Source organism: Podarcis erhardii, assembly GCF_964252035.2.
Source record: "Podarcis erhardii genome assembly, chromosome: 2".
NCBI classification, from domain to species: Eukaryota; Metazoa; Chordata; class Lepidosauria; order Squamata; family Lacertidae; genus Podarcis; species Podarcis erhardii.
Genome location: NC_138498.1, coordinates 35,003,272 through 35,016,641, shown reverse-complemented (window position 1 = coordinate 35,016,641; position 13,370 = coordinate 35,003,272). Strand labels below are relative to the sequence as shown.

Here is a 13,370-nt window from a genome sequence, read left to right as displayed (position 1 = left end):
GTTCTTGTTCTTGTTCTTGTTCTTGTTCTTGTTCTTGTTCTTCTTTACAATTTATTACCTGCTCTTCAACCTAATGTTCCAGGTTTGGTTATGCTGGGGAAATATTGGCGTTCAGTACCCAATATCCTGTAGGTTCAGCCTGGAAGGCCAACAGAATCTGGACACCAGTTGTTAGTTAAATAGGACATTTATTTAGATATTGCAAGTCTGGTTTCACACAGCCTCAACCAGCAAGTAGTTATGGATGGCACACTAAATATGAAAGAAGTATACACATTTATACAATTACAAGCACAGGGAAGCAAGGGGGCTGTTATGTCCCTATATGCCAATACGTCTTTCTACTAGCTTATACTGGTTTAACCCTCCTTCCTTTTTCCTCAACAGTTACAGCAATAGCTCCTGCACATTTGTTGATCCATCCTTCTCGCATGGTTCTCCTGCAAACACAACCTTCACATTCCAGCCTCCACTGGCTCAGCCTTTTCCTCACACATTTCAATTCCCCTTTATTCTTTTATAATGTTATTCTCCCTTCCAGTTACAATTAAAACACAACATTATATGAAAACACAACATTAAAAGCAGTTTAAATAAACTTAAGAATACGAAAATAAGGCGGATGCTAAAAAGAGACATCTCAAGTGTCAAAAGCCCCAGCAAAGAGGTGCATCTAGGCAGAGTCAGACAGTAGCCTTTCTCTCCTCTTCCTTTGCTGTATCCCATTATTTTGAAAGCCCGTGAACCCGAGAAACTGCTGCTTTTCATTCTAGCATCTATCCTACCTTCTATAAAGTCTCTTAGTTGATTTGCCAGCTATTAAAGCTAGAGAGAGGAGAAGAAATGGTTTTACCTGGCACCCAGGAGAGTAGAAAACTAATCATAACAGCTCTCCACATTCTTCTCTGAGAGTGTCTTTAAGAGAAGAAGCAATAATCTGCTAGGCTGCTAAATTTGCAGCGGTGAGGAAGAGCCACATTTCTGTGTGAAATTGAGATCTCTCCTGGCTGTGGGGTAATGCATTTCACATCTCTGGTTTTGAATCTCATTTCCATGCATTTGCTCGTAATGATATTTTCTCGTAACTTTATTGGCTCTGCATTAGCATCTGTATATTTCTCCCTGTTGGGATCACCCAACTAAAACATTTGCTTTCGCTTCCTCTAGATTTGTGTTTAATTAAGGATCTGGCTTCCCATTAGTGTGCATTACTTACTCCTCGTTGAGGTCCGGATGTTTCTTTCCAGACAATTATGAGTTGTTCTTTTAATGCACTCTTTGCAAATGTTGTTAAGACAAATATTGTAATTAGATATCAGGCACTACACTCCTGCCTCTTTGAAAATGCAACACACTTCACTTAGTAAAATACACAGTAGGGCCTGAAGGCATATCAACCTTACTCACATATATCTACGGTGTTTAAACCCAGTTTAATTATCATTGGTGTCTTCAAAGAATCCTGGGAATTGTGGTTTGGTATAGATGCTACCAAAATTCCTGTGACAGAGCCATGGTTCTTGGACATAACTACAGTTCATAGCACAGAGGGAATCCTGTGACCTCCAGATGTTGCCAAACTGCAACTCCCATTGTCCCTAAGCTTTGGCCATGCTGGCTGGGGCTCATGGGAATTGAAGTCCTGCAGCATCTGTAGGACCACAAGTTCTCCATCCTTGACTTAAGGCCATGCTTCTCATCCTTTTTTTTTTTAAAAAAAAAAAACAAACAACCCCATCTTCTCTTTGTGATAGCATAAAAATTCCCCACCTCTTCTTCAAACTTAGCTCCCCTAGTTATTTTATTTGAACTTTCAAAAGTGTTGAAAAATTGCACCTCTTATTTATAAATACTATCTTTGGCTTCGTCCCAAAGAATCTTGAACTCACAGACCTACAATTTCCGACACCCTCAAGAAACTACAGTTAGCAGGGGAAACTACAATACTGAAATATAAAAGTATGAAATGTGTTATTTGGGAAGGCGAGATTATATGCAGCTTATTACATGACCAGCAAGTCATCACTAGTGCACAGGTAGCTCAGAATTATCTCACAAGCAGTGTGGCATATGATATACGAAGCACAGCAGCTTGTCATGCATGGTGGAGTTAATCGGTTGCATGTTTATTTGTGCTGTTCATTTTCATGAACTTTGAGAACTTTCAACTTACCACAAGCTATCACTATTACATATCAAATCATCCTCAATTTAAGGCAGGAATTCTTTTTTGTATGTGCAGCTGGACATAAGATGTGGAAAAGATTGTGCAGTTGGAAAAACTGGGGTGGGGAACTAGATATGCTAAGTGTATGTGTTTATTAAGCATTTAAAAGACAAGCAATGTCAGGGATGGTAGATACACAACTTAGATGAACTCAGTTTCCCTACTTACACCACCCACATCATATTAAAACGACCACCTTTTTTTTTGCCAGAACCACCTCTACTTCATCTTCATCTTCGGCTAGGTAACTCTTCATCAAAGCACTCCTGTTTTTGCACCTTAGGTACTGATTATTCTGGGAAGTACGTTGAAACAAGACAAAATGTGCAGAGGTGGCTCCAGCTTTGAAGGAGCTCTTGGCAAAATGTCTACTCATGGGCCCCCATCTTACGCCAATGGCTTTTCTCTGATGTACCTGGATAGCAGTCTCCAGAAGTTACCGTGTAAAATTCCCACAATGCCTCCAATGAGGCATTGCTCTGGGGAATTGTGGGAAATTTAAATGGCAACTCCTGGACCCAGACACGTTTTTCAAAGGAGTGCATGAATGTTGTATCAGCAGAGAACCCCGCTGGGGCCCAGGCAAAAGTTTGAGGATGCCACATACTGACGCCAGGCCAGAAAACCTGCCACTCAATGAAGCCTTGAAAAAACCAGCACTTCTGAATAATTGGTTTTGCAAGGCTTGATTGAGTTTTGCAGTGTTTTACATATTTCAAAGCATGAAAGGCTTTGACTTTAGTAAGCAAACTTCCAGCAGCAAACACCACTTGGCTGAGGCATTTCATCAGGTGGCATTTACTGACTTTATACAAATAACAGATTGGTAAATTAGCATACTTGTACAATGGGCATTGGTTATGCACCCCTTGGTCTACCACAAATACCAATAATATATAATTTAGTATGTCCACTGTATGGCAACAAAAGTTAAAAAGATGAGTGAGAAAATCAGGCGGGTAAAATAAAGCCCTTTCTCCACAAGGAGGATCATATTATCCCACAGGACTGATTCAGAGTCATCCTGGCATTCTTGTAGGCAGAGATGTTTCCTGATCTGTTGCAATTCTGCATTAATATGTTTCAGAAACACCAAACTCTCTTCTTCACGGCACTTTTCTGACAAGGATGATCTGCCTGCCTGCTGGCTCCCTTTGGGCAGCCTGTCTCCTGCATGGAAGAAAATGAAGACTGTATATGTTAACATGTTAAGAAAATCCTATGTAGGAACAGACATTGTTTGAGAATTAAAAATGGAGAGTTAAAAAACTACTGGCTGTTTTGATTCCAAATTCTGGCATTTGGTTCACCTGTTGAAGCAACCTAAGAAATCCTGAAGGTCGTCCAGTGGGTTTCTACTATCTCGATTCTTGGACAATGGATCCAACCCCATGTTCTTACCTCTTTCATCAGAGGAGTAATGGGGACAGCCTGATGCCTCAAGTCCATTTCTTACATTACACAGAAACAAACTCAGCCTTGTTCCAGCTGTACATTCAGGAGGGACTGGACATTGTCTCCATGAATTTATGCCATGAAGTGACCCATAAATTAGCTAAATAAAAAACTAAATAAATAGCCAATCCTTCACGTACTCCTAAAATGTACTGTGAAAAGGTTTTGGGTTGGGTTTTTTTAAAGCACTGGATTATGGTGCTTGACATTTGCCCCCTTCTCCCTCTTTAATGATCCTTTTCTCCATTATGTAAGAAAAAGAGGGGGGGGGGAACATTTTGGAAAGCGCTTACCTAAATCAGCCAAAGGCTTCTCGGATTGCTTTTTCTTCTTTCTCAGAATTATATTCATAAATTTATTCCTCATGGAGGGTGGGGACTCTGGTTTCTTCTTTTTAAGATAGAGTATGAAAGCATTCTCCAGGATACCAAAGACCATAAATAAAAACATCCCGGTGAAAAACATGGCTGTGTTGGAGAAGAAATGGGTGGTAAACATTCAGCCCTTCAGGCGACTGTTCTTTTACGCTAGAGTGGGAGGGGCCTGGCAGGAGGCAGAAAAGAAATGGGGAGTGTTGTGGCACTGAGAAGCTATGCTGTAGGGACCACACAAGTAACATGTGGGTTGCTGGTTTGGTGCTCCTATATCTGTAGATGTTTTGTCTGTGAGGGATGTATGTATGGTAAAGATGATGGTCATTTTGGGGGAGCTTGAGATAAGTTGAGTGGGAATTAGGTCTAACTCCAAAGGAATGTGGGGAAAGTGTAGTGATGGTGGTGTCGGCGTTTGTAGATGGAGCCTGGGATAGTGACAATGGGTGATGGTTCTTCTCCCCACCAGATTTTGTGGGCATCTGATCACTGTAGTGTAACTACAGTGGCAAATGGGCCAGATTGCTTGCAGAAACTTGTAGAGGCTCTAGTTCTCCTTTATGAGAATTAAATGCCCCAAAACTCACACACTTTGTAGATTATAGAAGGTATAAAATAAGGATAAATCCAAAAATACACCAAAGCATTGAAACACAAAACCGAGTCATCTTGCCCTCTTTGGCTAGCATGGAATCCTTCTCTCTGAAATTCATAATAGTGAAATAGAGAGAAATAGGGATTTCATGGCCAGTCAAATAGATTCATCATTAAAAAGACTACTTTTGTCTTCCTGTCCTTCTCCTCCAGAGGAACCCATAGGACAAGACTGGTTAGTTGTTGAAGCACCACGGAGAGTTCCTAGGGGACAAGTTGCTCAAACTGGAGTTGGAACTGGACTGAGGCCTCTACCATCAGTCCACAACTCTTATATGAACAACTGCCTTTTGGAAATCCAGACTCCCTTAAAGGGCCACCTTCTGGCCCGAAAATGGACATTGCTCTTGGGTCCCATGGCCTCCCACTTGGTGTGATTCCTATGCTGTTGGACTGGCCATGTACTGGGGTTCCTCAGGCCTAAGTGGAGACACCTGTCCCATCTCTGGTTCTGTGGACCCTGGGTTCTATAAATCCTGGTGCTGTGGCAGCTATTAAAGTGGTTTTGACCATCTGTTCCTTTGTCTCACCTTTTCCTTGAAAGAGTGCCAACTTCCAATCCATAGAACATTGAGGATTTAACTCAACTGGGGTGCACTCCTAACTCCTTGGAGTAAGTCACATTGATTTCAACAGGACTTACTCATGGATGGGCATGGTTAGACTCATGCTGTTGTTCACTAGAAGATTGTGCTGTGCAAACCTTTGTCAGAGATGCATAACACACTGCAGGCCTTTGCTGCTGTTCTCAAATGGTAAAGGTAAAGGTAAAGGTACCCCTACCCGTACGGGCCAGTCTTGACAGACTCTGGGGTTGGTGCGCCCATCTCACTCAAGAGGCCGGGGGCCAGCGCTGTCCGCAGACACTTCCGGGTCACGTGGCCAGCGTGACAAAGCTGCATCTGGCGAGCCAGCGCAGCACACGGAAACGCTGTTTACCTTCCCGCCAGTAAGCGGTCCCTATTTATCTACTTGCACCCGGGGGTGCTTTCGAACTGCTAGGTTGGCAGGCGCTGGGACCGAGCAACGGGAGCGCACCCCGCCGCGGGGATTCGAACCACCAACCTTTCGATCGGCAAGCCCTAGGTGCTGAGGCTTTTACCCACAGCGCCACCAGAAAGGCATTAAAGAGACCCTTCTTTCCCTATCTCATGCGGGGGTCAATGGGTACTGCCTGTGTTGAACTAAAAGCTACTGTAGCATAGCAGCTGCAAAACAGGATATCTTCCCTAGGACAAATCTCTCAGGGTGGCCCGCTAAACTCTCTCATTCTTTCCCCACATCTGAGATATATGGATAATAACACCAAGATACCTTGCAGAGCTGTTGTAAGATCCGCAAGTTCATGTCATTGAAGTGCTTTAATATGTACTAAACAAATGATAAGGAGTATCTAGTTCTGTACAATGCCAGGTAATGACGATTTACAAAATAATATCTCCAGCAAAAAATCAGTTACTGACTCAGGGACCTGCTTGCTGGACCACAATGTGAGTAGGTCCAATGAAAGCAACCAAAACTATTTAACAGCCCCCCCAAAACTGTTCAAAGGCTGCCAGGGCTGAATAATCTGTGCAGTAAAAGGTGGTTACCTATGACTGGTGGATCATCGGATGCTGACGGTAGCATATCATTCAGAATCAATGACAAGAGTGAGACTTGCAGGATCAGTGTCAATTTGAAAGCAATCTTTTCTCCAGGGCAAGCAAACGCATAAGAAATAGCCATATCCAGCAAGAACAGAGTAAAAGTTGGCAGGATCAGAACCAACACATACAAAATGGATTGCCTCTTCATAGAAACCTGTCCCAAAAAAGGACAAAACAAGAATGAAGATTACAGCAAAGAATGGTACTATCCTTTCAGTCTCGCTAGTAGCATCAATTTGCCCATGGTCCTTATTCTTAGCAGCCTAAGAGTGGGTGAGACCATTTGGAGAACTGTTAAACAGGTGATATAATGAAATTCAGTTAGAGGAGATTTGAGGAAGTCAGTTATCAATGTAATGAAATTAGGGATATGAAGTGATAATTCTTTTTTGTGTCTTTTTTCTTTGTTTTGTGTTTTGTAATGTTTTTCTTTTTCTTTGTGATAAATGTGAAAATCAATAAAAAAAGGGGGGGAGTGGGTGAGACCATTATTTTCTCTCTTCCTAAAATGTTTCATGGAAAGTGTGGGATAACACTGTATTTGACACGACAACATCTAACCTGCCCACAAACAAACTAAATAAACAGGTCATCTGGAAGAACCCAGGTTGTGCTTGCTTCCGCAACACATCCACTAACCCAATGCATGCTTACTTCTTCAATGATCTTACTAGATAAGTGTGCATAGGATTGCAACCTCAGGATGCTATTCTGTTTGTATTGCTGCAGCTTGAACGATTACTTAAAATCAAAGTGTCCATCATCAACATATTGCAAAGGACAATTGATTTATTTTTTTGAAAATGAGCTAATAATGGTTGGTTGGTAAAGGATGTGCCTTTGGGGAGTGAAGTTAAACCTTTGGAGAGGCACATTGCCTGCTATCGAGGCTGTAGAGATCAATATGGGAGAGACATGTTTGCTTGCAGCTGGGGCAGATGAAGGCATCCAGCTGTGCTCCAGCAGATGCACCATGGCGTTTCCTCTCTCTGCTCTCCTCCCAGCAGTCATTCCTTCTCTGGTCACTGCTGTGGATGCATGACCTGACTGCTTGTCTCCAAGCTCTGCAGTTATCTGCATGGGATTCCCACACGGTGGGGTTGATGTTGCCAGCCTTCTTCTGTGTAACACAGAGTTGGTTGGCCAATGGGCTTTGTGCCTGAAGCCAGCTCCCCATAAAGCACATCCTTGGGGGGTCCTGCCATATTCCATTCTGTGGACATGACCAAGCTGCCCACATAGATGTGACTGAGACAGGAGTGTAGACATGCTAGGAATGTGGGCTTGCAAAAGCACATCTTTGCTTGAGACTCTGTCCTGCCATGTGTGGCTCAAAATCTGCCTGGCGCAGTGCATGTGGAAGACATTGAGGCAACACGCCTGATGCCTGTAAGCTGCCCATAAAGCAGTGTGCTCAACATACAAGCCTGGTAGACCTTCATCTAGGTAAATTCACTACCCTAAAAATTTAAGCAGAATTCCCGAAATTTTGCTTAAGCATAAAAACGAACACAAACTCTGTCTTAAGCATAAAACCGAACACTAGATATATAGGGATATCTTTCAGTGTTCCCATGTTTTCTAAATGTATTAGAAACCAAATACCTCATAAGTGACAATACTAAAGTTGCTTATATCATATCCCCAGGTGTGCTCTATGATCCTCAGTTCTTCAAACTTCCATTCTCCACTGCTCAAGAAACTTTTGTGACTATCTTGGTTTGCTTTCATGGAAGATTTAGAGCTCTTCAATAGTATTTCCTTATCTAGATTCAGCAGAAGACAAATGAAGGTTGTTAGTTTAGGGCAGTATAGAAAATCACAATCACATCCTCAGTAAAGTATATATATATATATGAAACATAAAGCTGATGAACCCGTTAGGAGCACAGACTGTGTATATACTTCAGTAGTGATGTCTGTCAGCCCTCTTAGGTCTTCCTTTTGAGGTTGTGCCATAACTGTTCCATCTTGTCCCACAGCCTGCTCAGTGTGTGAATTAAGCCCCAATGTGGCATCACACCCAAACTGGTAGTGATATACCAATAGCAAACATGTGGTCACCCTCCCATGGGAGCAACTCTCAAAACTGAGAGAAGACTTTGACCTGGGGACATTGGCAGGGGGAGCAAGCATACGATAAGGAGTGATAATAGGGAGACAGTCAAGAAAGATGTGGAAAACAGGGAATGTAAGGCACATTTGGAAAAGCACAAGCTGAGTGTACAGTGTTAACCTCCTGGTGAAGGGGAGATAAGAAATATAGTAAGTAAATAATAATGCCTTGTGCCCAGTGCTAGTCCTACTCCGTAAAGACCCATTGAAATTAATGGGCATGGCTAACTCAGGTCCATTATTTCAATGGGTCTACTCTGAGTAGGTCTTAGTTGGATGCAACCTAATCTTATCTTTCTATATAACAAAATTGTAAGGCTGTCATCATGCAGCAGTTTTCATGGCCACCAATAGGCAGCCATGCAAACTGCAGATTGGATATACCAGGTAGGCAGAGTGAGAGAGCCGTGCAAAGACATGGGTAGAGTGATCAGGCCACAAAGGAGCAGGAAGGACAGTTCTACCCCACATTCCACCTCTGATTCCACTGCCATTGATGGCGGGGAGGACAAAGGGGCAAAGGTCTCTCCAACATCTAACCCACCCCAAAGTTTCTGCTATGATTGCTTCTCAGAGAAGGAGAGAAAAATGCCTGCATTTTGAAATGCAGGGGTTTCTCCTTCACACAACGACAGCTATGCTAACCCTGTTGTTGTCACCACTGCTGTTGGGGTGAAGAGGAAAGTCTTTTTGCCCTTTGTGAAGTTGATGAGTTGCAAAGGGAGAGATTTGTAAAAGTATAAAGGGAAGGGTAGGGTGAGCTGTGGGAGAATTGGGAGATTTAGGAAGCTGTAAGAGATGTGGGGGTTGGGGAGTTAAGAGGAGTTGGGTGTTGGGAAGCTGATTCGGGAGTGGTGTAAAGGTTTAACAAGGGATGGTAGGTCTGGCAGGCTTGGCAAGCAAGACCTAGGTGGGAAAGGGGTGAATTGTGAAGGTTGAAGAGTGAGCATATGGGGTACCAATTGGGAGTGTGCATTCAAAAGTACATGGATGGAGAGATAGAATCAAACGATCATGACAGTTCAAAGAAATACAGCTGTGCTTGGCTATGTTACCTGAACATATTGTGGTCATGGTTAAGTTGCATTTTTGTTTATCGAAAGGAAATGCATGGACATCCAGACCGCAGGATGAAGTGAGTCGGTAGGTTTGAAGCATATGAATGTAGCCATCGGATGTTACAAATGCCATAGGGCTGAGTGTGAACTTGTCTTCATCGGCCCTAAAGATACGGTTATCGTAAGGAAAGCTTAGCATTTTGTACAGATTAGACAACCTGCATTAATAAAAATGGACTTAAGCAGGGCATGTGGCAAGAGATGATCTAGGTCAATGGGGTAGTAGTGTGGAGACTCTACCATTTTAAAAGACCAGAGGGAAAGCCACCTATTCAATGGGTGGATGATCTGAAACTAACACCAGGGTTTGTATGGATGCAGCAAGCAAACAAATGAGAATGCTGGGGACAACTTGAAGAGGTGTACTTCAAAGGATGGATGTGAGATGAAGAAGGAGGAGAAGGAGACAATTTATAGGTTTGGCTCCTACACTGAAACCCTCTTTGTCAATACAACAACCAAACAAACATACAGAGATTGACTGCATATATTATATAATAATAGAGTATAAAATATAACCAAAGGGGGTTATGAGAACATTTATAATATACAAATAAGACATTAATACGTTCACATATAAACAATGTCACCTTATAGGAAAGCCCAGGTGGATTCTGTAATTTTTTAATTTTCCAACCAAAATATTTCCAATATTTTGCAATATTCAGCAGCTGTCACAAAAATGTCTGGGGATCGGAATAGTAATGATAATGTTAGATCACATCACTTCTCTCAGTGGTGAGATGTTCCAAGTGTGTGGCCCCTACCTGTTTTATTTTCCCCCAGAAGGAGGCTTGTGGCATTTTGTAATACCTGTTTATTTACAAATAGCATGGTTGAAATCTTCCAAAGTCCACTGCTCCCACACCAGGTCTCGAGAGAGAGGTGGCCAGCACTTCCAAAATGCTGTTGGCTTGCAGAACCCAAGCACCACTCACTGTGTCCCCCTTAGCACCCCCCTCACTCAGAAACCATCTATGGTCCTTTTCACAGACACCTAAATTATATCATCCTTAGCTAGAGGTGGGGGAAGAAAGGTAGAACAAAAATAAAAACTTTAAATGCTTGGATTCAGTTTCAAACAATTGAGAAAAATGAACTTGCGGTATGTTATTTAATAATCCAAGTTTATTTTATTATTATTAATAATAATATCTAACCTAAACCATTTAAGAATTTAAGCCAGTAAAACCAAGTATTTCAAGCAATCTACCACAGCATTTGTAGGATAGTGGCTATTTTGCATGATAGATGGGTGGTTGGGGAAGATTATATTTCATTCAGCTCTGTGCCAGGGAAACCCAAGGTAACCTAAACTCAGCCACACAATGCAAAATTCAAAACTCTTGGCTTAGTCCTGGCAATGCTGCCCGCATTTGTGCTCATCCTCTATCCCAGTGCTGTAAACAACTAGCTATCATGGCAGGCAGCCTTCTCGATGCCTGGGCATGGAAATTGTAATGTGGTTTCAGGGCAACCCTGCAAATTTGCCCTCAAAATGCAGTTTGAAAACACATTCAACATTGAATAAAAGCAGCATTACCGTTCATCTATGTAAATGTCTGGGGTCCAAAATAGTTTCACAGGAAGAGTGATCCTTGTAATGTTACAGAAATCCAAGGGATCCCATGAAATGAAATCATTTTTCCAGCTCTAGTGGAAGGAAAAATTATATTAGTTTGTTGTTGTTTTTAAAATCTCCTCTGGGTTCTCATGGGAGGATGAATCTGTTTGTTACTTGCAGAGAAGAAAGAGGACCTTACCACAAGTAGCCAGAAATAGAAAGTGACCACCTGCATTTTTTCTTGCTGCAAAGAAGCAAAAGGGTAAAGATTAATGTATTCTCTTCTTCCCGCCCTAGAAAATTAAGACAGATAGTAAGACTACCTGAGGGTGGGAGGGAGATGGATGACCCTCTTTTAAAATTCCTGCTCCCCTGCTGGCTGATCTGCTGGTGGCCCTGCTGGAATTGCAGCTACTAAACTAGCACATGAGTGTTTTGTAATTCTATCCCAACAATTATTCCCCTGCTCCAACTTTCCTTCCCTTTCTTTTCCCCCTCCTCAGTATTTTTGCTTAGTCTTATCACTGGAGACCAGACATGTAATGATTATTCTCTCTTACCACTGAAAGGATGGACACCAGGGTGAAGTCTAGATCAACTTCCAAAGCTTCTTCCCAATTTCTCTTGGGTATGGTGTATGAGAAGAGTTCCTTCTTAGAAGAGATGTTCAGGTACTTGGCCACATCATAGTAACCACAAATCTGTTTCTGGGTGGCTTCTGGAATAGGAACAAAATGAGAAGATGAATTTCTCAGTATGGTAAGATTCAAAAGTCCGTGTTCTAGGCAGAGTCCCACAGTATCCTTCCTTGCCTCTTGCTTTGCTGTCTACCATTATTTCGAATGCCCTTCATTCCAACATCCATCCTACCTTCCACCATGTCTTTTAGTTGATTTGTCAACTAGTAGAGCTGGAGGGAAGAGAAGAAATGCTCTTACCTGGCACCCAGGAGAGAAGAAAACTCATCACAACTGCTTTCCACATTCTCTGAGTAGGTCCAAATTCTTTTTAATAGTAGAATCAAAAATGTTCTAGGCTGCTAGGTTTACCGAAATGAAGAGCAGCAGCATTTCTTGTATGAAATGGAAACCTCCCATGGCTGTGTGGTAATGTATTTCACATCTCTGGTTTTGAATGTCATTTCCATGCATTTGCTCCTTACTTTATCAGCTCTGCACATCTGCCCATGCCTCCCTGTTGGCCTGAAGTAGACACAAATTCCCTAAAACATTTTCTTTCTCTTCATCTTGATCTTTGTGCTTAATTAAAGATCTGGTAACCCATTAGTGTCCATTACTTCTTCCCCTTTGTGGTCCGGATGTTGCTTTCCAGATAATTATGTTACTTTGATGCACTCTTTGCAAACACTGTTATGATGACAAATATTGTAATTAGACATCAGGCACCATGCACCTGCCTCTTTGAAAATGCAAAGCACTTGTCTTGATAAAATGCAGAATAGAACCTGTGGGTATGTCCATCCTGGCCACATATATCCATTTCATCTCAGCATGGCCAAAACTCTATGACAGATCCATTGCGTACTTCATAAAACTACAGTTTATAGTGCAAATGGGGAGCCTGTGACCCTCCAAATGTTGCTGGACTGCAACTCCCATTATCCCTAAGCACTGGCCATGCTGCTGGGGGCTAATGGGAATTGAAGTCCAACAATATCTGCAGAGCTACTGGTACTCACACCACTCTTGGTTTAAGGTCATGCGTCTCATCCTTTTTAAACACATGCCCCCTTCTAGATTACTGTACATAAAAATCCCACACAGCCCTTCCATCCAACTCCCCTCATTACTTTATTTGAATTTTCAAGAGTTTTGAAATATCATTACTTTTTATTATAAGTCTGTACTATTACTACTACTACTACTACTAATTTTATTATTTATACCACACCTGTCTGGCTGGGTTTCCCCAGCCACTCTGGGCGGCTTACAACACATACAAAATTGTAAAACATTAGACATTAAAAATTTCCCAATACAGGATTGCCTTCAGATGTCTTCTAGAAGTCAGATAGTTGTTTATTCCTTGACATCTGGTGGGAGGGTGTTCCACAGGGAGGGCGCCACTACCAGGGAGGCCCTCTGCCTGGTTCCTTGTAACTTTACTTCTTGCAGTGAGGGAACCAGCAGAAGACCCTCAGAGGAGGACTTCAGTGTCTGGGCTGAATGATGGGGGGTGGAGAGGCTCCTTCAGGTA

General features: G+C 42.3%; 2 protein-coding genes across 2 annotated transcripts in view; both read right to left on the bottom strand.

Moving 5' to 3' along the window:
- Positions 1–1,754, bottom strand: part of LOC309336379 (uncharacterized protein) — a 30,953-nt gene extending 29,199 nt beyond the window's left edge. The window contains exon 1 of the mRNA XM_081851996.1: positions 854–1,754. Coding sequence (XP_081708122.1) covers positions 854–899 — 46 coding nt within the window. The 5' untranslated portion in view covers positions 900–1,754. The remainder of the gene's footprint in view (positions 1–853) is intronic.
- On the bottom strand, positions 1,755–12,699 carry LOC309335641 (5-hydroxytryptamine receptor 3A-like). The gene is made up of 9 exons (XM_081850851.1): positions 12,092–12,699; positions 11,714–11,871; positions 11,353–11,397; positions 11,133–11,242; positions 9,527–9,693; positions 7,962–8,122; positions 6,300–6,510; positions 3,976–4,149; positions 1,755–3,397 (listed from the first exon to the last, which is right to left on the bottom strand). Exons 1-9 carry the CDS (start codon positions 12,135–12,137, stop codon positions 3,129–3,131), a joined length of 1,341 nt encoding a protein of 446 aa, XP_081706977.1. The 5' UTR covers positions 12,138–12,699; the 3' UTR covers positions 1,755–3,128.
- Between the last annotated feature and the right edge of the window lie 671 nt (positions 12,700–13,370).